A 23,947-nucleotide genomic window follows, 5' to 3' on the forward strand; every position below is an offset into this window, starting at 1 on the left:
CCCCTTTTCCCCCCTTCCCCCTTCCCCTCCCCCTTCCCTTCCCTTCCATCAGCTGTATCCCTGCCCAATATCTTGCCCACCCCCTGTAGACACCCTCCCCCCTGTAGGGGAAGTTCAGATCCTGAAGATGGTGGGCTCTACAATACAGCCTAAGAGGGAATTTGCTGCTTCTAGACATTCATCCGGATTGAACTCTGCAAGCAGAGAGAAAATGTCAAGAGGGAACGCTACTCAGAAAAGGAAGATAGTGTGTACTGACTGTCTCACAGACTGCCACACAGGAGCACCAGGAAAGAGGAACATGGGCACTGGTTGTGCATTTTGTGGGAATGGCCCAGAGTATGAATTTTCCCAGCAAAATCTTACCAGCTCTGTCCCACAGCCACCTACAAGCTTTGGCCTCCAGAAGTTCTGACCAGGATACCTTCCATTTATACTGGTGCAACCACACTAGGGCCAAAACTGTGGCCAAGACAACTGGCTTTACATCCTAGTGTGGGGGGATTGAACAATCAGTGGGAAAAAAGATAAATAAAGACCAGATATGAAACAGCACAAACCTATGGACAAAGCTTTGTCTGAAAGGAAGACCTCCACACATGAAAAAATTTCTTTAGGCTTCTAAAGCTATCAAAGCCAGGAAGTTTCCAGATCATAGAATCATAGTCTCATAGTCTCATAGACTCAGACATGGATTTATACAATCACGGAATCATAGAATGGCTTGGGTTGGAAAGCACATTAAAGATCATATAGTTCCAACCCCCCTGCCATGGGCAGGGCTGCCACCCACCAGATCAAGTTGCCCAGGATCCCATCCAACCTGACCTTGAATGCCTCCAGGGATGGGTCTTGCAAAGCTTCTATGGGAAGCTTATGTCAGAGCTTCATCACCTTTTGAGTAAAAAATTTCCTCCTAACACCTTATCTAAATCTCCCCTCTTTTAGTTTATAACCGTTCCCTCTTGTCTTATTACTATCAGACCATGAAAAAGATACCAGTGCTGATTCCATCTCTCCTTTCCACAAGCAGAGAGGCTCTATATCCTGAATAAACATTCATCTCTTTCTGTCAGTTCAATTCAGACTGGAAACTGGAGCTAAGAAAGGTTCAATTTGTGACATTTCCCCACACTTGACACTGATCGGCTTACCTTACTGAGGCTTCGTCCCTCAATGTCAGCCTTGCTGAGCCCCAAGGCAGAGACCAGGGCTGAGGTGAGGGCCCAGGACCCATTTGCCTTCTGGAGTGCCACGACTACCCTGATATTGGAGAAGTTACACAGTCTTGTTGACAGTGGTGAAATTGTCCAGTCCCAACTGGTGTTAAAAGCTGTTGCTTCTTCCATCACCTGCTCTTCAGGAGAAGACTCCTGCTCTAGAAAACAGAAATATTCACACATTCCCTTTGAGATAAGCAATGGCTAGTCAGCTTAATAAAGGAAACTTCATGGCTGATGTTTACTACAGGGCGAGGATGTTGATGAAGAGTGCTGTCTTCACCTACAGGAAGCATCATGCCCATGGCCTCTGATCCTGTTAGGGGATTTCAACCACCCTGACATCTTATGGAAGAAAGTGGTACAGCAAGTTGCAAGCAGACTCCTGGGACACTCACACTCCTGGGTTGTGTTGAGGATAGATTCCTAATCCAGAGGATGGAAAGCCCAGTCAACAACAAGAGATGTGTTACTGGAACTATTGCTCAACAACACAGAGAACTCACTGAAGAGGACTGGATGTAGCATGGGCTGCACTGATCATGCCCCAGTAGAAGTGATGATTTTGAGGAGTATAGGCCAGGCTAAAAGACAAGACCCTAAACCTAAGGAAGGCAAACTTTCAGTTGTTTAAAGTATTCATGGATGGGATCTCCTGGGAAATTGCCTTCAGTGACAAAGAAGTAGAAGAGAACTTGGACATATTTAAAAATATTTTTATTAGGATACAAGAGCTCTCAATTCCAATATGCAAGAAATTGGGCAATGGAAAAGAGAGACCAGTACGGCTGAGTCAGGACTTCTTCATGAAACTAAATAAAAAAAAAGAGGAAATGTGTAGACAGTGGGACGTAGGTCCCAGGAAGATTACAGGGATACAAACTGGAACACAGGATGTTCCATCTGAACATGAGGAAACATTTCTTTGCTGTGTAGGTGACAGAGCACTGGAACAGGTACTCAGAGAGGTTGTGGAGAATCCCTCCATGGGAGTACTTAAACATCTTCTACACATGGTCCTGGGCAATCAGATTTAGTGACCCTGCATGAGCAGGGAATTCGGACTGGATGACCTCCAGATGTCTCTTCCAATCTCAACTGTCCTGTGATTCTAGCCACTCATTTGCATTGTGTGACCCATTCTTCTTAGGGTCCAGCTCCTTCTGGTGTCATCTGCAAACTTGCTGAGGGTGTACTCGATCCCACTGTCTGTATCATTGGTAAAGATGCCAATGAGTACATGTCCCAAGATGAACACCTGAGAACAACACTCACCACTGGCATCCACCTGGACATAGAGCCAGGTAGCAACAACACTTCGGCTGTGACCATCCAACCAATTCTTTATCCAATTGTCATGTTTTATGATTTTTGGTTATCAGTATTCCACATCATAACATCATGTAGTGCACTGGGAGCTAAAGAGTTAATGCTCCAGTTCCATGGATCATGGATAGTTCCGGGTACCTGGTTCTCGGAAGAGAAGAACCACATTTCCCAGAGGACTTTGCGTTGATCTGTTACCATTTTCCATTCAGAGGGAAAGATAAAAACTGTTCACATATCACGAGACGCCCCTTTTCGCTCTTGTCCCTCCTGCTCGTCTTGGCAGCATCTCACCGCCAGCATTAGGGTAAGGCCTCTTTTGGTTTTTGGACACTCTCTCTCATTTTATTTATTAAGTTCAATTTTAATTATATTGTATGATATTGTGTTATTTTGCATTCTGATATCTTATTTAGTAACTTAGTTTGTTTCTCCTCAGATCACTGCTGCTGTTTTGTTTTTAGGCCCATCTCCCTACCCTTTTTTCCCTTTTCCCTTTCCCGGAGCGTGGGGCTGTGAGTCCCCTGCCCCACTAGCCACAGAACCGGGCCAAACCTGCCCATAAACCACTGACGCCACTGAATAGTAAATTCTTCAGATCTATATCTCACCTAAGTAGAGATAAGGATGTGTTGTGGGACCATGTCAAAGGCTTTGCAGAAGTTGAAGTAGACAACATCAGTTGCTCTTCCTTTGTCCACCGATGCCATCACTCCATCACAGAAGGCCACCAGTTCGGTAATACACTATCTACCCTTGGTGAAGCCGAGCTGGCTGTCTCAGATCACCTCCTCATCTCGCATGTGCCTTAATGTGTCTTCCAGGAGGATCTGTTCCATTATCTTCCCAGGCACAGAGCTGAGGCTCACCAGTCTGTAGTTTCCTGGGTCTTCCTTTCTACCCTTCTTAAAAATGGGAGTGATGTTTCCCTTTTTCAGTAGTGATGTTTCCCTTTTTCCACTCACTGAGGTCTTCATCTGACAGCCATGACTTTTCAAATATGATGGAGAGTGTCTTTGCAACCACATCAGTCAGTTCCTTGAAGATCTTGGAATGCACATCGTCGGCCCCCATAGTCTTGTACGTAGGCCACTCCAAAAGTCCACCCTTTGAACCCATATTTCTCCAATTTAGAGATAAGGATGTGGTGCAGGACCATGCAGGTGTTTTGTGACAAAAAAATTGTAGAATGTTCTAAGCTGGAATGGAATGATAAGGATCATGATAGCTGGAGAACAGATTAATTCAAGGAACTAGTAAGGCATTTGGTTCTTAGTTTCTAGCCCAGAGATGAGAGGTAGAAATTTTTTTGGCTCTCTCTCCATCCATCCCCAGAACACTGACAATTAGGAAGTCTGATGAGAAAATAAATGCTGAGAGTTCAACTCCTGTGCAACACATCACAGAATCGCCTGATAAGAACTTTCTCCTTACCTTTACAGTGTGCTGAAAGCTGGGGCAATGTCTCAGCATGAGGGGCTTTGGGATCTAGCATCTTGAGACAGAACTGGCACTTCTGGATCATCCAAAATTTGGTGGACTTGAACCACCCAGGCCTGGAGCCGCACAACCAGAGGAGCTGGCAGGGAACCAGATTGCAAGACGGAGGAAAAAGCATGGAGGAATCTGGAAGCAAAGAATCTGGAGGGGGAGGCAAGAAGAGGGGCAGCAGGGGTGAGACTCATGGATTTTAGAGAGGCAAAAAGGTCAGGCCCATGGGATATGGGGCTGCTGATGGTGAGGAGTCATCAGACCAACAAGTCTCACTTTCCCCTCCCAGTCCTATCCCTGCTTTTTCTGGCCTTACCATGGTGCCTAGTATCCCTCTGTTCCATGCGTACTGCCACAACTGAGGTGAAGGCGGATGGGATTCCCAGGCTGAGGCTGAGCTTAACTGCACTGTGCCATATGTCCTCCTTCTCTGACATGCTTGTCCCCTGCCAGGCCAATTTCCATAGCAGATGCATCATGGCTATGCGGTGCACAGGAAACCTGCTGGGGAAGGGAGTAAGAGCTTGTTTCCACACTGAACAGGGAGGTGAGATGTGGATGAAACATGGAGTAAAGAGCAGGGGACAGTGGGGCAGTGGTCACCCAGGTCCTCTCCCCTGGTCAAGGAAGAGGGGAGAAGGTGAGAACACTGGATACCCAGATTCTCTTCCCTTCTCAGGGTGTGCAGGCAAATGATACCTGTTCCCCCTCTTCCAGACCTTGACAATGTCTCTCTGCTGTGTGGGAAATGGTATACCCTTTTACCTGTCATCTGCTGATGGGGACATTGAAAACCTGAGTGTGGAATGAAAGGGCTGGCTGCCCACACGATACTGAAGGGTCACAGTTGCCACATCTGCCTCTGGATCCTGGTGACACAAGTGAAAGAACCACAGAAAAGTTCATCTGCAGGACATGTGGGACTGGCTACTTAGGTTCCCTCACTGATTTGCTGAATTAGTAGATATCCATTGTAAGGGCAGAGGCAGTAACATCTCTGAGGGACAGAAGAGGACTCATAGAGATATGATACAGGTCTCCCCCTGGCCTAGCAGAGGTGAAGGACTCCCAATGTTGAGGAGGTGAAACAGGGAGTGGGTCCTATACCTTCCAGAAAGTTCTGCTTGGGAACATATGAATCCTGGATCTCAGTGGTCACTTTACCTGTGCTTGCCCATGGATCTGGGCATAGATGATGCTCTGATGTCCCTGGAAGATCATTTCAGGAGCTTTTCTGATCACTGTCACCTCCAGGCCTGGTGGAAGGTCCCATTGTAGTGAGATCTCACTTGCCAGAGGCTGCAGGGCCTGCTGCAGGCATTTCACTGCCTGATGAGGGGATGCAAAGAGAACATACCACTGGAGAGACTCTCTGAATTTGAGTGGATGATGATATTTGGATTTCCTTGCATGTCTAGGAGAGCTGTAGGAAGTGTTCAATAGAGCAGGGGGAACACTGAAAGCAGAAGCACCTGGGTCATTACCTCGGATGTCATAGTCATCTTGGAGTGGATGCACACACATTTGCCTTTGGTCTCAAGGGCAATGGCCTGGGAAATGTTAAAGCTCTCACACTTGTCAATAGGAAAACAGAAACATCTGTGCAAAAAAGGAGAGGAAGGTTAGAGAGGGAAGAGGAAAAAGTGCTGAGAAGAGCCTGGACAAACTGTGAGAGAAGGTCTACTAGAGAAAGAGCATAGGTGTTCTTAGTGAGGTAAGATGGGTGTGTGTGGAGGTCACTGATGAAATCCCATCAAGGTCTTCATCTCCCATCAAAGAGAAGAACTGGGACAGACAAGGGTCTAGGAGAATGTTTGGAAGACTGATGAGTCACCATGCTGGGGACAGGAACAGGGTTCCCTCATTACCGATGGTGGTCCCGGTAACGGTGAACCTCAGCCATGATATCTTGCTCTTCACTGGAGACCTTCCTTTGGATGAAGATGAAGAGCTGAGGTAGATAGGAGGGGATCAAAGATTCAATGACTCACCACAGAGGAAAGGCACCCTCCTAAAATGTAGGCAGCCTTCCCCAGCTTACTCCCTTACTCTCTTCTGCCTATTCTCCTTGAAACAGGCAGAGAAAGAGATCGTGTATCTCCTGTCATTAACCCCAGGACATTGCTTAGCACAAATTGGCCCCCTGCAAGGAAGACCCAACTTCCCCAGGTGCAGGTAAATTCCACAGAAGCTCTCCAAAGCTGCCCACCCCAAAGATGGTGTCACATTCTGCCATGAGGATGTCCTTCTACACGGCAACTCCCAATGCAACAATTAGCAGAATGACTCATGTTGAGGTCTAAAACCTACCCTTGGCCCACCATTTATACCCATTCACCCTTATAACCCTCTGTCCCCTGCTACCTGGCGGGGAAGCCCACGAAGGAGAGGGGTGCTGTAGATAGACCTTAGGAGACCCAAGAGATCACAGCCCCCAAGATCAGGGCAGATGGAAGAGATGTATCCCACAGCATTGTCCATGCTTTCCTGTGTGTATTCCACACTTTGCCTATGGGAGAGCATGCAGAGTGTTAGAGAGGAAGAATCAGGTCCACAGCTATCCCCATATGACCATCCCCCAGGAAAGCCCTACCTCACTACCAGTGTTCTAGAAGTAACCTGAAAGGAGAACTGCTCTGTCACTGCACCTAAATGACACTGCCCCACAGCTGCCATCCAGAAAGTGTTCGTCCCGTAATTTTGCTTAGAAAAGTCATGCCGCACTTGCCCCTGCCCCATCATCACCCCCAACTCACGGATAGAAGGCTTTGAAAGTGGCCCCAAAACTGTAGATGTTGAAGTAGCAACCCAGAGGCAAACTCTTGAGAAGGAAGAGCAGTGTGTTCTGAGGACAGGCAGAGGGATGGTAAGAGCTCAGTTGAGGAAGGCAGAACTTCTGCTCCCATGAAGCAGCTTGACCCTTTGCCCACCACCTGGGCATGAGAAGTAACAGAAGTTCACAATGATGACCTCCTCAGATGGTACCTGTGCATCCTGGTAGAGGCTGCAGTCCATAAGAAAGAGGAATTCCCCAAGATGGCCTGAACTGGGCATCACTTCAGGAATGCTGGGTTTCAGTGTCACCATCACCACAGGGTCCCCCAGCAGAGAGCCTGGTGTGTGTGGGGAAAAGAAGGAGGATTCTTAGGGTGTGACACCTTTCCTTGTCTCTTTGCTTTTGTCATACATGTTACCCTCAGCTCCAAATTATGATACTAAATTAGAAGGAGCTGTTGACTCCCCTCATCATACAGAGGCCATGGAGAGACATCTTGATAAATTAGAGGGCTGGGCAACCACCAATTGTATGAAATTTAACAGGCAGAGTGCTGGATTCTGCAGCTGGGATAGGATAATCTTAGATGAATGTACAGACTTACAGGTGAGAAGATGGAGAGCAGCGCCATGGAAAAGGATCTCATGATTCTGGTCAGTGACAAGCTGATGATGAGCTAGCAGCATGCCCTGGCAGCCAAAAGGGCCAGATGTACCCTGGGGTGCGGCATGGAGCTGCATCAGGGAAGGGTCAGGCTGGGGGTTAGGAACAAGTTCTACACCAGAGGGTGGTGGGCATGGATCAGGCTCTGCAGGGCAGTGGTCACAGCACCAAGCTGCCAGAGTTCAAGAAGCATTTGGACAATGCTCACAGGCATATGGTTTAAATGTAGGTAGTCCTGTGTGGAAGCATGAGTTGGACATGATGATCAGTGTGGGTCCCTTCCAACTCCGGATATTCTGTGATTCTATAATTTGATGAACTTATTGCCTGAATGTTCCTCAGATTCTCCCAGTCTCCCCAACACCCTCTCTCTGGTGCCCAGTTCTGCCCTCCATTCTCACCAGGTGCAGCTTTGGGGTCTCTGCTCTCCACCATAGCACTAAGATTGTGAGGCCCTCCATAATACACCAGCAATTCCAAATTATCAGAGATCCAAGGTGGTGATTTCAATGAAACCTGAGGACAGGTGGGGTGTGCAGAGGAAAAAGAACTATCAGCAGACTGCAGACCCTTCATTTCTTTCCTCCTTTGGGACTAGCATCTTGCAGGGCCATACCTCAGCAGATGTCTGATCTGGAGCTGTGTACTGCAGAGGTGTGCAGCTGCTGTTAATATCTATATGTGACACTCCACGGGATGACTGCAGATGGATTCTGAAGTGCAGGTTTTGTGATACCTCCTCTTCAGATAGGTGGCGTCCTGTAGGGAAAAAGACATGTGAGAAGTTGAAAGGAGAGAACCTAGGGCAGCAGACAGTGATTGTGGGGTGCTGAGAGACACCAGGACAAACTGTAAAAATCTACTAGGGGAAGAATACAGGTAGTCTTAGTGAGGTACGACAGGTGTGTGTGGAGGTCACTGATGAAGTCCCAACAAGGCAAAGAGAAGAACTGGGACAGACAAGGATCTGGGAGAATGTTTGGAAGACTGACAGGGAGAGTCGCCATGTTGGGGGACAGGAACAGGGCTCCCTCATTACTGATGATGGTCTGGCTAACAGTACAGATTTAAGTTCTTTCCTCTAAGGGTGTTGAGGCTCTGGCACTGCTGCCCAGATTGCTGTGGGTGCCCTATCCCTGGAGGCACTCCAGGCCAGGTGGGATGCAGCCCTGGGCAGCCTGAGCTGGTGGGTATGAACTAGCTCATGGCTGGGGGATTGAAACTAGATGATCTTTGAGGTCCCTTCTGACCCAATCCATTCTATGATTTTATGATTCTATGATCTGTCATGGGGGAGGCAAATGTGGGATCCAAGATGTACTTTGCTGTGGTGCTTGTATGGGGAAATCTGTAGACTCACACTGTGGGCTGTGCATAGGGATCCATGGGGATCTCCCACTTTGGGATATATGGTGAGAACTGGGGGCTTCTGTCTGGGACATGTGAGGGAGAATTTTCAGATTCCCTAACAGTAGCATGTTTGTAGCTATGGGGCCCTTCCCCAGAAAGATACTTGGCAAAGTGTTCTCCTCCCAGATAGATACACCTGTGGGATCACTCACTGATGAATTTTTGTTCGGGCAACAGGTTCCGTGGCCAGCAAAACTTAGCAGCTCCATTGGGATGCAGTGGAAGCTCCTGGACATAGCACAGGCTGATGGCCACCTCTCTGTTAGGAGGCACAGTCCCCAAAAAACAAGCGAACACTGGACCCCAAAGATCCCACTGATCCTGCAGATATCTCAAATTTTCCATGCCTGGAGTGGCTTTGTACAGCTGCTGGGCCTGCCACAAAGGGAGAAAAACATGTCGCTGAGGTCTCACATGGATTTCATTCTCTTATCTCCAAACTTCACTCCAATTCCACCCCACCTCCTCCTGACTCAAGAACTGGAGTACCTCCTTCTTGTCCCAGAGCATTGCTTCAACACGAGTGTCCCCCATGGTGGCATGGAAGTTGTGTACAACAGTGTCAGAGTCCACAGGAAAGATGAACATGATTTCCCTAGAGATTTGCTGCTTATTGCGGAAAAACAGCTCAGATACCACATCGGCCACAAAGTCCTGGATGATTACATTTACTGTCACAGATTCCAGCTCCATTTCAGGATAGGCAGAAAAGCACCATATTCCCCTCGTGAACAAGCCTGATGAAGACAGAGCAGTTGTAAGACTCCCTGAATGCCTGTATAGAATTTTAAGTTTCAAGCGTTTGCTTGCAATGGTCAACAGTTGTGCGCCCAAACCTGCCACAGAAATGCTGTTGCAGAGCTGACAAATAGCAATGGAAGGTCCCCAAGGCAGCCAACGTATTTCCCTTGGACCACAGTTCCTCATTTATCTAAGCCACCATCTTCTTTGAGACTAATGATCCAGAGAGATTAACTTAAGCAGATATGCTACTCACTTTGCACTACTGGAAAGGAAGGGGGGGACCATATCAGGGGTGCTTAGCATAGCATCAAAGGCAGAGACACAGAAAATCTGTATCATCCGCACACTTGATGGCTTCTCTGAAAAGCCCTCAGCACTATGGGTGAAATGAGCCACACTTCTTTTGCTACGCAACTCATAATAAGTGAAGGCTGGTTACAGGCCACGCCCCCAGATTCCCAGACCACAGCAAGCTGTGCTTCCCTCTCAGCCATCCAAGAAAACAGTTCCTTTCCACATCACTCTTCCAGCAAAGACCTTCCCCACTTTTCACAGACACCACCCTTCTGACCCCAGCTCACCTCTGTACATCCTGTGCTTGCTCAGGATGCCACTTTTCCTCATCTTAACTGGTTGAAGACAAGTTCTGTGTGGAAAAGGGCACAAAGTGAGCTATGAGGATCTCATGAAAAAAGTGGGTCCCTTACACCAATATACATGGGCAAGATGACTCTTTGCTTCCTCACATACCATTTTGTCCCTCTCTCAAGAGCCTTAGAGCAGATTAGTAGGAGAGTAATTAGTGGGATGGGAATTGCAGGTGCCAAAAATATCTGTTGGTTACAAGGTGTGGTGGTGCTTGATTCACATGAGAACACAGGGAAAGTGGCAGAAATGATGGGTCACAAGCTGAGACATGAGACAAGTGTGTGAGCTTGGGCCTGAGCACTGGCAATTGCACTTAGACAAAACCAGCACCAATGCTAACAGGATTAAATGGACAGAGGGCTGGACAGGCAGAACAGATGATGCACAGTTTGGGTGGGTGAGTGCATGCATACATGGATTTGTGTGAGGAAGATGGCACTGCTGGGTGGCTGGAGAGGGCTGTATTTAGTGGCAGCAGGAGTGAATGGTGGGAAAATGTGAAGATATAGGAAGTTGGGGAGGAGAATGGATGAATAAATTTGTAGCTGGATACATGGACGGCCATCCAGGGAAGTGGGAGGCAGATGTGCATTGAAGGAGTTGATAAGCAAATGCAGAATGTGATGGAGAGGATGGTAAATGCTGCCAGGTTCGTGACTGATAGGTCAATTCAGTGCCTAAAGACGGGTATCTGGAGACACCTTGTCTTTGTACAGATCACTGATGTGAACTCCGACTGTACTGGACAGAGCCTTAGCTCAGTGGTTGTAGCTTTGCAACAAGGAGTCATACCACAGGTGAGTGGTCCTCACTGAAATAAGGAAATCCAGACTGACTGCTTCTGCAGAATAATGCCTGTCTCTCATAGGTCCTGTGCTATAGGTGTTGGCACCATGTGTCTATCTTGGAAATGACAGGATATCCAAACACCCACGTTTCAAAAACTAAATCTCACCTCTAAATTAAAAAAAGAGGAAAAGCATCTTCCTCTTAGCATGGGAATATAATTCAGTCCAAGATTTTTATACATATAGGTATTTACAGAGAGATATGTTCAAATTAACTTAAAAACTCTCACTATGAACAATATATGAGCTAGTTAATTGAACTTCTAAATTCCACTGATTTAATGGACAGAAGAAGGAGACTGCAGCACAGTCAGGGTAACAGGGAGTAGTGGGCAGATGGGCTGCCACGTGATGATCCTTGTGGGTCCCTTCCAACTTGGGGTATGCTATCCTTCAGTGACTTTATGATTCTATCATCCTCTTTATATATCCTATTTCTTTACTGTGCTGGCTATAGAAAAAGTCATTTGTAATTGATGCTTCAAAGCATTTGAGTGTCCTTCTTACTGGGATAAGCAGCTCCCAGCGCTGCAGTCGACAGGTCCCAGTAAGAAACACCTGTATGGAAAAAGAATACTGAGGAAGACACAGTATGAGCTCCTGGCTGTGGGAGCAGCTGCAAGGTATTCAACCAGAGGACCTTCTGGGGGAATTGGAAAAGGAGGAGGAAGTGCCTGAATGTCCCAAGTCACAAGAGTAAACCAGTGAATGTTACCACAAGCAGAGGACTGACAAAGCATATGATTCCTTGTTCCTAGTAGAAGTATTGTTTTACCAACGATCAATTTTAAGGAATCCATTAAGAAAATAGATATGCCTGTACACCCTGGTTCTGTATTATTCTGAATTTATGAATGTCACCATCTCTGCGTGTATGTCTCATTGGGAATTTGGACATTAACATGCATATCTTTGTCCTCAGCTGTGGAGGTCCCAGATGCGCAGGCACCGTTAGAACTGATTACTACAAACCAGTTCCATTTTTGTACTCTCTCTGTGGATACACTTGTTTCTTAGTCACATGCAGAAGCCCTGAGAGCAGCAAGGGACAGACATGCAGACTCACTGCCCAGAGAAGCATAAATGCACAGTCACACTGTTCCCGTGTCCCTTGGCCTGACAGGACATCATAGCAGTACAGACAGACAGAGAAGCACAGACATAAGTCTTTGAGCCTTTTACTGAGCTGTGGCAAGCAAAGAGAAGGGACTGTGCGCATGGAAACCAGCACAGGGCTGGAAGGATAGATGCAGAGAGGCACTCACCAGAGAACGCAGTCTGCAGCAGGAGCAATGAGCAGGCCGGCACAGGAGTGGCTCTGGAGTGGAATCCTCTCTGCTGCAGCACAGAGGAGGAGGGCGGACCTCTGCAGGAAGCAGCAGGAAGAGATGTTGCTGTCTGCTGCAGTGCCTGGGTGGCTGCCTGGAAAGGAATGCAGCCAAATGCGCACTCAGGGAGTTAGGACTTGGAACCAGGGCTGCTACCGGCCCTTTCTGCTGAGATGGGTGGAGGGCTGGAGAATATGTTTCCATCGGAGTCCCAGCAGTCCCTGTATTTTAAAATATTCTTTCACAGGGCTTTTTATTTCAGCATCACTCATGGCTCAGAGAAGACCCTGACACCATGCTGTGCACGGCCCACTACCAGGACTGCAAGCTCTGAAGGAAATCTTCTCTGTGCATCTACGTCTGGTGGCCTGGAAACTCCTCCTGGTATCTTCCAAAGAGACAAGAAAGATAAACTTGTATTTCACCTAATTAGCTAAGGGACTTATCACAGGAAGTTGCACAAGGCAGCTTCTGTACAGAAGTTCTGCTGAATTTGCAGGTACAGTGTATGAATCTATGTGTAGGTGCCAACAGCTCACTCATGATCAGCATTAGCTAGAGTATTCTGAGTGCAGTCACCTAAATGAAAAAGGAGGAAAGAACGTGGATCCAAACAGATGGAGCCAGACTTTTCTCATTGGCACCCTGTGACAGGATGAAAGGCAATGGGAAAAAATGAAATACAGGAAGTTCTACTTATATATAAGAAAAATACATTTTTAATGTGAGTGTGATCAAATGATGGAACACATTCCCCATGTTACTGAGTTTGCTTGAGAGATTATGGTGACTCCAGGGAGATCTCATTGTGGCCTTCCAATACTTGAAGGGAGCATAGGAGGGAGAACAATTGTTTATGAGGATGGATAGCAATAGGACAAGGAGAAATGGTTTTAAACTAAGACAGGGGAGATTTAGGTTAGATATTAGGAGAAAGCTTTTCACTCAGAGGGTGGTGATGCACTGGAACAGGTTGCCCAAGGAGGTTGTGGATGCCGCGTTCCTGGAGGCATTCAAGGCCAGGCTGGATGTGGCTCTGCGCAGCCTGGTCTAGTGGTTGGCAACTCTGCACTCAGCAGGGGGGTTGAAACTAGATGATCTTTGAGGTCCTTTTCAACCCACGCCATTCTATGATTCAGTGACTCTATGACATTTCAGTTTCTCATACTGCCCTGACAACAAGGAGCTGGGAGGGATCTGAACCAGTACAGCTGACCCAAAGTGGCCACATGACAACCTTACATTAGCTAATACTGCTTACATTAATAAACAACAGAAAGCGCTTCAAAACCTTGAGGAGGAGGTAAGAACAACTATACTGTTAATGAAAGACCTTAATCTGTTGTATGCTCTCAACATGACAGCAAAAGGCACAAAGTAAGAAAAGACATTATAAGGTTTCCTGCTTGATGTATATTAAGATTTAAGGGTATTCATCAAATCAATCATAATTAATTATAAGATAAAATTTAAATGTATTCCTGATACAGTGTGGGGACAATGATGATGATGACGAATAAGAAGAGGAAACCTGCATAAACAATGCCAACAACATAATAAAAATGCAGAAAGATGCTTAATATCTCTATGGTCAGTTGGAAGATACCAGTCCAAACCATCATGGTATCAAGCAAGCTCAATCAAAAGCCAATGATGTGCCTTGGAAAGCTGACATTATCCTAAGTTGTATCAGTGCACATGTAGAATGTGGAGGAAACTGGTTATCCCTCACTACTCTGCATTCACTAGACCACATCTGTGTAACTGCATCTGACTTTGGACCACCCAGTGGAAGAGAGATAATGATCAAATGGAGCAAATTCAGCAGAGGGCCATAATGAGAGTTATAGACTCTCATAGTTATAGACTGAGGACCTGAGGAAAATGGAGCCAGGCTTTTCACAGTAGTGCATAGCAGGAGAAAGAGATAGTGGATAAAAGTTGAAAAGAGGGTGGTAAGGTACTGGAGCAAGTTTCCCAGAGAAGCTGTAGATACCCCATCCCTGAAAGTGATCAAGATCAGGTTGGATGGAGCCCAAGGCAGCCTGCTCTATTGGGTGGCAACTAGATGATCTTTGATGTCTCTTCCAACCCAAGATGTTTTATGATTCAATGAAAAAAGAGGTTCCACTACCCTGTATTGGAAGTCAGACACTGAACAGCTGTAGTCTACATCCCTGGAGATTTTCAAGATACTCCTGGATAAGCCCTGAGCAGCCTGGTCAGACCTCACAACTGACTCTGTATTGAGTAAGAGATTGTCCTAGAAGACCTCCTGAATTCCTCTGCAGCATGGATTATCATATCAGTCTCTCATATGACCCAACTGATAAGCAATATCAACACAACTGTGGTAGAAAACCTCTTAGGAGCTAACTTGCTGGCTTTAGCAGCTGTGTTTGCAAGCAAGGACTTTCTTTTCACATTAGGGCAAACTTGAATGAAACTTCAGAATCCCATCTGGAATTCTGTGTGCAGGCAGACTAGTCCTATAAAAAAATCTGAATGCTATGCCAATGTTGCTGAAAAACAAGTCAAGTGACATTAAGGAGTAAAAACAGTTGGACTTTCCTCAAACATCACGAAGACGATTAAACTAGGTGAAGAAGTAAACTGTCTGAATGAGACAATCTCCTAAAAGGAAAGCTTTTAGGGTAGGGTTGAGTTCCCTTAGCCTAGACACGAAATTTAGATTGCTTCAAGGAATCAAGGACACGCATACTGAGATGACATGACAAAGAATCATCTGGGAACTTGTGTTCTTCTGTGGCAGCATGGGGAGGCCACGTGGCACTTGACAGAGAATTAACAATGGGAGAAAATACCTGAATATGAGTATTTGAATTTCAACCTTTAAATGGGATTCAACTCGAGATCATTTTCCCTAAGTTTAGATAATCATTATATTTTTTGTTTGTTTGTTTGTTTTTTATTTAAAAACTACTGTTGGCCTGCTGACAATATATTGCTTTGGATATGATAAATCATTTATTCTGCATTTTCTTTAAATGCCTCAAACACAAGCATGTCCAAGAGATTTATCTTTGCTGTGCTGTAGGTATTTATATTATCTCCATTCAGCATGTATGATCTTAATCACGGAAAGCCATATGGTATTTATAAACACCAAGACCTTGGATGTCTGTAGGCCCTGGAACTTTCTGTTGTATGATGTGTACGGCTTTCCTTGAAGTAGTTATCCTACTGAAGATAAATAAAATCATACTCAAGAGTCTGTGAATCTCCTCACTAAAAGAGAAAATTTTAGATCCCTCACTCAAACTCAGATGTGGATTTTAGGACTCCCCCAGCAAATTGATCAGTCTCATGTAAAAACCCAGAGGAATGGGATTGGAGCAAGAAATCCCTATGGTCAGAACAAAAGCAATTCTAAGCTTTGGGTTGCCACAGATGCTCTGAAGAGCAAAGAAGAGGAAAGTAAGAGACAAGCCAGGTTAACTTCTAGCTCTTGTTTACTTCTGAAGCTTAGAATGAAAAACAGATGCAGGCTTTTTCTATTTGTGTCACATCTATTCTCTGATGAGAGGAATGTTTGTTACCAGAGAAGTCCCATATCACTAGAACACTGTTAATCCATATCTCCATCTGATGGAGCCCATAGGAGCATAAGATTAATCTTATTTCCGGGGAAAATAAATCAAGATCTTTCACTTGCACTTTATAGGAAATGCCCATCAACATCATTCAGCTGCTTTGTCACAAGAATTGATCTGATTTTCCTACAGAAGTTTCAGGTAACTCTGAGGCACTGACTGCCTGTGAAAATCAAAGATCATTATTCTTAAACTGAAAGCAGATGTGTTCAAAACTTATCAAGTAGTGTTTTTTTGGTTGCTGTTGTTTGTTTGTTTGCTTTTGAGATATCCCTACCTAATAGCAGGAGCTGCAAATCTGGAAGTCTGTTTTCAGCAGTGCTACAGTGACACATTTTTATCCATTTAGGGAGGCTGAAATATTGCCTCCTGTATCTTTACCTGAGATCAAGGAACAAAGCTCAACTGACTGGTATGAGAATGGTAACAATAATGTTTTCCATTTTACTTTGTTTTTGTAATGCTCCCTCTCCATCTCAATGATAATAAAAAAGGTGATCAGAAGCATCCATCATAGCTGGACATGGAAACAGGACATTAATTGACCCTTCAGTGTATGGTTAAACAAGATTTCTCTATGAATTCAAAGGATCTGAAAACGACAGATTATTTTTTTGTTTCTTCTTTTGAAACCTAAAATCATCAATGGCTCCATCTCTCACTTACTTTGCTTCTCTGTTCATGTGAGAAAACTCAGTGGCTAAAAGTTGGTGTCAAGTAATATAAGCCATCAGGGTAGAGAACTTGAAGCCCTACTGATTAATTGGCTGCATCTCTGTGAAAAAAACCTGAATATCTGTGGCTTGATTCACCACATCACCAGATGTGCTACTGTCTCTTCAGTGGAAATTTCTGCCCTGAGAATAGGAAAATCCCACAGTGCATTCAAGAGGAGTCTAATAATGAAACTGACTGCAATATCTCTGCAAAAGAGATCTCGAATAAGTGGAAACAATTAACAACCAACTATAAGTTCTTGCACCGTGCAATCATATTTCTTTTTCACATCAAAGAGGAAAGAAATGGACCTATCCTCAGGCCCTTCCCCAGGATTGTCCAGAATGATGCGGGGAAAGATATTGAATATGAGAATTAGAGCCTAGGATTAAGTAAGTAGAACAAGTGATTAGCTCATAATAGGGTTGTGTGCATTGTTCTGGCTTTGATGATTTGTTCTGTTTGTGCTGTGGTTTGTGTACTAGATCCCTGTGTGTATGGTGGAAATTGTACTTCCCTGCCACATTTCCATGGTATAAGGGTACCTTTCTGCTAGCAAAGAACATTCTAAAATGATTTTGTAAATCATTTAAAATTTTAATTTCTTGTTCTTCCTCGTGAGGAAGAAATGTATACTAGACATTTCTTTTAGACAAAACCTGTCAAAAACACTCCGCTTGCCACATCTTATTCAGGCACTTAGGTCTGAAGGTCTTGCTTTCATTGTAGGAGCTTCAGCTGACCCTCTCTTTTAAGAAATATTATTCTACTGCGTGAAAAGTTGGTCTTTATCTTGTTTGCAAGCTCTCTGTATGTAATGAAAGGATCCAGTCTACCTACACCCTTCTCCTGCCTGAAGAAGCCCAGCTCCCTTAGCCTTTCCTCATAGCAGAGGTGCTCTGCCAAGGCAGAGGAACTAGTGCTCATTCCTTGCTTCCAAAAAGATGTAAACATTTCAATTAGCACAGTCAGTGGAGCAGAAAACACACTGTGTCCTTCCAGGAATTATCTTGGGACCTGGAGACCTGGACGCAGAATAATTAGTATTTTGCATCTCTCATCCTTTCTTTCAAATCTAAAGTACTATGACTCCATGATGTAAATTCCACATGAATGTTTGTTATGGTTTTGTGATTTTTTTGTTGTCGGTATTCCACATCATTACATCATGTAAGGTACGGGCAGTTAAAGAGTTAATTCCCTGGGTACTGCAAACTGCCTTTTTTTTTTTTTTTGGTGTGGCCCTCTGAGGGGGAGGGGAGGCAGTGCACGCCCCAGGGGTCTTTGCGTTGGAGGGGAGGGGGTGAAGCCGCCTGGGAGACGCGGGGTCTGTTCCTTCCTGCCCGGCGGAGAAAGCACGTGGCCCTCCTGCAGTTTACTGTGTAAGATTTTCAGCCTGTAAACTCTCTGGTACAATTCCACTAGCTTCACTTTGATATATTTAGTAAAATTAGTTGTTCCTCCTCAGATTTGGTGCCGCTGTTTTTTTTTTTTTTTTTTGTTAGATCCGCCTACGAGTCCCGTTTTTTTCCCTCTCTTCCCTTTGTTTCCCCAGGGTGCGGGCCCGCGGCTTCCCTGCCGCTTTAGCCGCCGGACCGCCCGGGGCCGGCCCCTCCCCGCCGGTAAAATTTTTTTTTTTTTCTCTTTTCCCCTTTGCTCGTTGGTTTTTTTTTCTTTCAGGCCTGTCCCCCTTGTCACGGACGCATACCTTTAGATAATACCGTGACAATGTTTCTCTGTCATTTTTTTCTCTCTGGAAATCATTATTATTTATAGTTCAATTCAGAAAACCAGGAAAGCTAAAGAAGATTTCAGCAACAACCAGCAAAACAAAGCTAACACACTAACAAACAAAGAAAAAAAAATGTAAAGCTGACTGCATATAACACCTGTAATTAGCGAAGACTCTTTGGATTAATAAGAGGAAAACCTCCTGTAGTAAATTCCTGTAGGTGATGAAAGTGTTTATTTTCTTTTGTAAACATTTCATTAACAGCTTTACCAACATTTACTAACGGTTGTTATTAAGTCTGCGCTGTGGTCATCTGCTTCCCTTCCAGAGGTGTTTCTAGTTTGTTTGTTCGCTGTTCACTTTGGTGCCTGGCAATGCTTTGGAAAGTATCACCCACAACTCATTATTAAATTTAAGAGAAGGTTCTGCACATCTGTGCTTGGATTCCAAGAGGTTCTTTTCTTAAGAAAGATATTGCTGAAGCTATTCCTTTTAGTGACGCCTCTGAAAAGTAGAAAGGTTCCCAGAAGAACAAAGTCAGGTTTTACTAGGCTGTACTAGACTACTAGAAAACTTAACCTTCACATGGTGAAAATTAAGACTGATATATGACAAGGGAACCAAGTCAATGTTTCAGCTTCTCAGACTGCACTGCCAGCAAGGAGGCTGGGGGTGCTCAAGACAATGGAAGGGGACAGAACCAGGACAGCTGAGCTAAGCTGGCCAAAGGGAAATTCCGCACCAGGAGATGTCTCACTGAATAATAAAACTGGGGGAAGTTGGCTTGGGGGACTCCTGTTCTTGGGGACTGGCTGGACTTCTGCCAGCTGATACTGAGCGATGGTGTTGTGCATCACTTGTTTTGTGTATTTTTTTTTAATCATTCTTTTTTTCCCCCCTTTTTATTTTCCTAATAAACTCTCTTTACCTCTACCTAGGAGTTTTAATTTTCTTTCCCAGTTCTCTTCCCCATCCTACTGTGGGAGGGCAGGAGTGGGCAAATAGTTCTGTGGTGCTTAGCTGCCTGTCAGCTTAACCCCAACATATAGGCTGTCTAGGTCTCCAGATGCTTAACAAAATATCCTAATATCTCAATAAATCTCTGACGAACATTTATCACTTCTGTGGTGGAATACATTTGCATAATTTAAAATAAATTACATTCCTTTATATTAAATAAATAAGACTTTTCTTGTGCAATGTGTTTGTTCTCTCTTTACCTCTGCTTGAATTCTTACTATTTCATTGTGATAATGAGAATCAATATTTCATTGCAGTGCATACATCTGAACAAAAGTTATTTCTCATAAGAAAGTGAGGAACTTTTGAAATACATTATGTACTTTTACTCTTCTTTCATATACAGTCAATAATATTTTCATGTATATTGTGAAGTTGTATGTTATACATCTTGTCACCTGATCATGAATACATGAAAAAAAAAGACAAAAAAGACAAAAACCTGCAAAAAAAAAACACAAAAAAAACCCCACAAACAAAACTGAAACACCCATACATAAATTCACTAGAATTACTGACAATTAGAAACTTAGACATTAACTGAACCCTTAGTAAATTGAACTACTAAAATGAACAGGGGATGCTTTTATTGATTTTATTGTTGTCAGTTTTCTTTTAAATGCGGGTTCATCGTTTAGTCAGCAACAGTTTTGTTTCCAAAGCTGTTATTACCTTGAGAGACAGCATTGTTATCTTAGCTCCATGTTATTTTTAATCACATTTTATTCTTTTTTTTCCTAAAGTCTATTATTAAGTTGACAGTGTTTGGTTTTTTTTTTTTTTTTTTACATTTATCTGTAACAGAAAACAGACAACTAACAGAGGAGTGACAGCTTTCAATTGCTCATTTTGAAAAAAGATGTTGTTGAGAAATCTTTTAGACTTCTTCATTTCTTTGTCCTTCAGTGTGTAGATGATAGGATTCAGCTTTGGGGGGATGGCTGTTTTGAAGCAATGTGGCTTTGACCACCACAAGCTTTTTGAATAGCTGTGGACAGGGATGCCAGGTGCAAAATGGATGCTCACCTCTGCAACCTGGGCTCCATATGTGGAAAAAGCTTTGTGCATCCCCTCTATGATACGTGCCTTGATTTTGATCAAGATGATAGCTTACAGCACAATCAGGGCAATGAGATGACTGTGTGAGTTTCAGTAGGGCTAAGTGTCGGGTCCTGCGCTTTGGTCACAACAACCCCAGGCAACCCTACAGGCCTGGGGAGGAGTGGCAGGAAAGCTGCCTGACAGAAAGGGACCTTGGTGTGCTGATAGACTGTCAGCTGAATATGAGCCAGCAGTGTGCCCAGGTGGCCAAGAAGGCCAATGGTATCCTGGCTTGGATCAGGAATTGGGTGGTGAGCAGGACTAGGGAAGTCATCCTGCCCCTGTACTCGGCACTGGTGAGGTGTCAGCGCTTGTCCCGTTAGAGAAATTCTCAGTCAGTGTGGCATCAGAATAGTAAGTCTCCTTTATTGTGTTTAACACACATCTTATATATCCCCCACTCGTAAGCAGTAAATCCACTCACGGTTAATTAGCCTTAAGTTCTTCACAACAACATAGATAACAAACAAAGGGTTCCTTAACTGCCCCAGAGTTTGGCGTTTATGCCGAGTAATGATGCTGAGCTGTCGAAACACACCGGGCTGCTGCTGATTCTGGAGAAACTGCTGCTCTTACACCATGAGCACCTGGAGCGCGAGCAGGCACCTCTGAGCTCTGTGAGAGAGGAGGAGCGGGACCAGGGTGTGAGCTGCAACAGGGAGGAGTGGTGGTGGGACTGCCTGCAGGTGCTGCGTGAAAATACACTGGTCACGTTGGCCAACATTTCTGACCAGCTGGACCTGTCCCCTTTCCCAGAAAGCCTCTGTCTGCCGATCCTGGTTGGACTCCTCCACTGGGCAGTATGTCCGTCAGCAGAGGTCCAGGACCTCTTTCCAGCGCTGGGGCCGAATGCAGTCCTCTCCCCTCAGAGACTGGTTTTGGAAACACTCAGCAAACTCCGCACCCGGGACAGCAACGTGGATTTGATTCTTGCAGCTCCCCCTCAGCCACCTGGAGAGGCTGTACAGCGCCCTGCTGCGTTTCCCTTGCGACAGAAAGTACCCGGTGTGCCGAGAGATGGCTGTGGTCCTACTGGCCAGCTTGGCACTGGGGGCCAGCCTGGCAGCAAGGGCGATTGCTGCGCAGAAGGGGAGCGTTGGCAACTTGCTGGGCTTCTTGGAAGACGACCTGGCTGCCGCATGGTGCCAGCAGAGCCAGGCCAGCCTGGTGCACGTGTGGAATGCACCCTGGGAACCGACGAGCGTGGACGTGATGCGCCCAGCTGCTTGGGCGCTACACAGAGGACTTCTTTATTTCATTTTAACCGAAGTTACTGTCGCTTACACTGAGTCTAGGTAGAGTGACTTTCCCCCTTTCCCCACCCCTTTCTAGGAGGACGAGTTAACGAGCTGATGACCTGCAAAGCGAGATGCAGTTATTTAATCTCTTTCCGGACACCCCTCCCTGGGGGATGCTGTACAGATCTCTGCGTTTTCAGTCATTGCTGTCCCAGCAGCCAACCAACTTGCAGTTTATTTGAACTATTTTCTTTCTACTTGAGGTGGGAGAAAGTTCAGCTGAAGCTGCTGATGTGATTTTTCAGTGATGACTTGTGCTTCGGGAACCCAGACCCACTGGGGAGGGAACAAAAGTCACAGTGTGGGCAATATTGGGGCCCCAGAGCCGCTTGCACAGGGACCGAGGTCCCATGGGGCCACAGAGCCACCAGGGAGGGAACAATGTGGGGACACTGGGTGTACCAACACCATGAAGGGACATCAGGAGAACACGGGAGGAATTTGGGGCCCCATTAGAATGGGATAATGGGGGCGTCCCCTTTGGATTAGGGACCCTAGAGGGTCCTGATTTTTCAGGGAGGTGGTCTTATTGAGGTTGGGAGGGTTTGGAGCTCTCTCGCTGGGACTGGGTACTCTGAAGGGTTCTATTCTGATTTTTTTGAAGGGGGTCTTATTGGGTTTGGGAGGACTGGGGGTTTGTGGTTGGGTGTCCCATTTGGTTGTGGGGCTCTCTGGGCTCCTGTTTTATTGGGGGGGAGTCCTTATAAGGATTAGGAGGGTTCCCACAGGTCCTGCCTTTTCTCAGGGTGGGGCTTATTGGGTATGGGAGGATATGGAGAGTTCATTGAGGTTGGAGGTCCCAATGGCCGTGTAGCATTTTGGAGGGGTTGAGGGGATCCCATGGAGGTTGACGGGTTCTGGGGGGGCATAAGGGGATCCCATTGGGGTTGGGGACACCCAGGGGTCCTGTTTTTTGGGGGGGGGATCCCATAGGGGTCAGGGTCCCAGGGTTTACAGACCTGCAGACTGGAGCTCCAGATGGAGCTTTGCTGCAGGGACCAGCTTCAGGGCAGGTGCGACTGCACTGGGGAAGGGATCTCAAGTGAAAAGGGCTGACAAAAAGCTCTTCTGGGGGCTTTTTGAAGCCTGCAAAAGTACTGTGCCTGTGCTGGGGGGCTGGCTGGCACAATCGTGGTAAAGTATAAACACCCTGCTAACGTGTCAAACAGTCATTGCTGCCCACTCTTGACCTTGACCAGGCAACCAGGCTGTAAGCAGCCTTGGCGAAGGCGGAAGTGCACAGGGCAAGCAAACAGTGTCGCAATCCACTGGGAACAGGGAGGGGAAGTCAGCGTGTGAGCATGGCCCATGCTGCCCATACTGTTCTGCAGCAGCAGGTGTGGGAGGTGGGTTGAGTGGCAAGGCATGGAAGTGCTGTCCCTCTTTGGTCAGGAGACCAGCTCTCCTATTGGCAGTCTCTGAGACCACAGGTTTAAACATGCTCTCCACCAGACTGCGAGCTTGCCCCAAGAAGACCGTGGCAACCCCGATGGGGGGCCCGCCCAGAAGTGTGTTCAGGTCTCTGGCTGCAGGGAGTGCCCGAGCCTGCTGCTTCCGGGGGAGGGCGACAGGAATTCCACCTGTGTGAGGTGCAAGCAGGTGGAAGAGCTGCTCAGCCTGCTGGTGGAGCCCGAGGAGGAGGTGGAGAGACTAAGGACAATCAGGAAGCGTGAGTGGGAGATTGACTGATGGAGAGACTCTCTGGCATGCCAGAGGGAAGGGTGCCAGGGAGGTATCCCCCGAAAAGCTGTGGACCCCCTGCCCTGTCGCAGTCGGACAGACCTTACAGATGAGGAAGATTGGAAGAGAGTCCCGTTTCAGCATCATGGGCGCACCCTCTGCCTGCCTACCCCACTTCCCCAGGTCCCCCCTAAGCAGTAGGTTTGGGGTTCTGGGAACTGAAGGGGAGGTGAGTGAGGAGGCGAGGGAGGGTCAGCCTAAGCGAGGGCCCAGGGTGAGGCGGTCGTCCTCACACCTTGAGACTGCCTCTGCCAGGAAAGTCAGAAGGGTC

General features: G+C 46.1%; 1 protein-coding gene across 4 annotated transcripts; it reads right to left on the reverse strand.

Moving 5' to 3' along the window:
- On the reverse strand, positions 39-13,440 carry LOC110387621 (von Willebrand factor A domain-containing protein 5A-like). Of its 4 annotated transcripts, XM_021375939.1 has the most exons (17): positions 12,392-13,440; positions 10,212-10,276; positions 9,376-9,623; positions 9,039-9,261; positions 8,093-8,235; positions 7,878-7,992; positions 7,023-7,150; positions 6,794-6,882; positions 6,402-6,546; positions 5,906-5,988; positions 5,522-5,636; positions 5,202-5,366; positions 4,803-4,906; positions 4,354-4,541; positions 3,981-4,187; positions 1,155-1,378; positions 57-490 (listed from the first exon to the last, which is right to left on the reverse strand). In XM_021375939.1, the coding sequence occupies exons 2-17, from the start codon at positions 10,252-10,254 to the stop codon at positions 215-217; spliced, it is 2,496 nt and encodes an 831-aa protein (XP_021231614.1). In that variant the 5' UTR covers positions 10,255-10,276; positions 12,392-13,440; the 3' UTR covers positions 57-214. The 4 variants fall into 4 exon arrangements, with proteins under 4 accessions (XP_021231613.1, XP_021231614.1, XP_021231612.1 ...); XM_021375938.1 differs by having other exon boundaries at positions 39-194; positions 367-490; positions 9,376-13,440; XM_021375937.1 differs by having other exon boundaries at positions 9,376-13,440.

This window comes from Numida meleagris, chromosome 23 (genome assembly GCF_002078875.1).
Source record: "Numida meleagris isolate 19003 breed g44 Domestic line chromosome 23, NumMel1.0, whole genome shotgun sequence".
NCBI lineage: Eukaryota > Metazoa > Chordata > Aves > Galliformes > Numididae > Numida > Numida meleagris.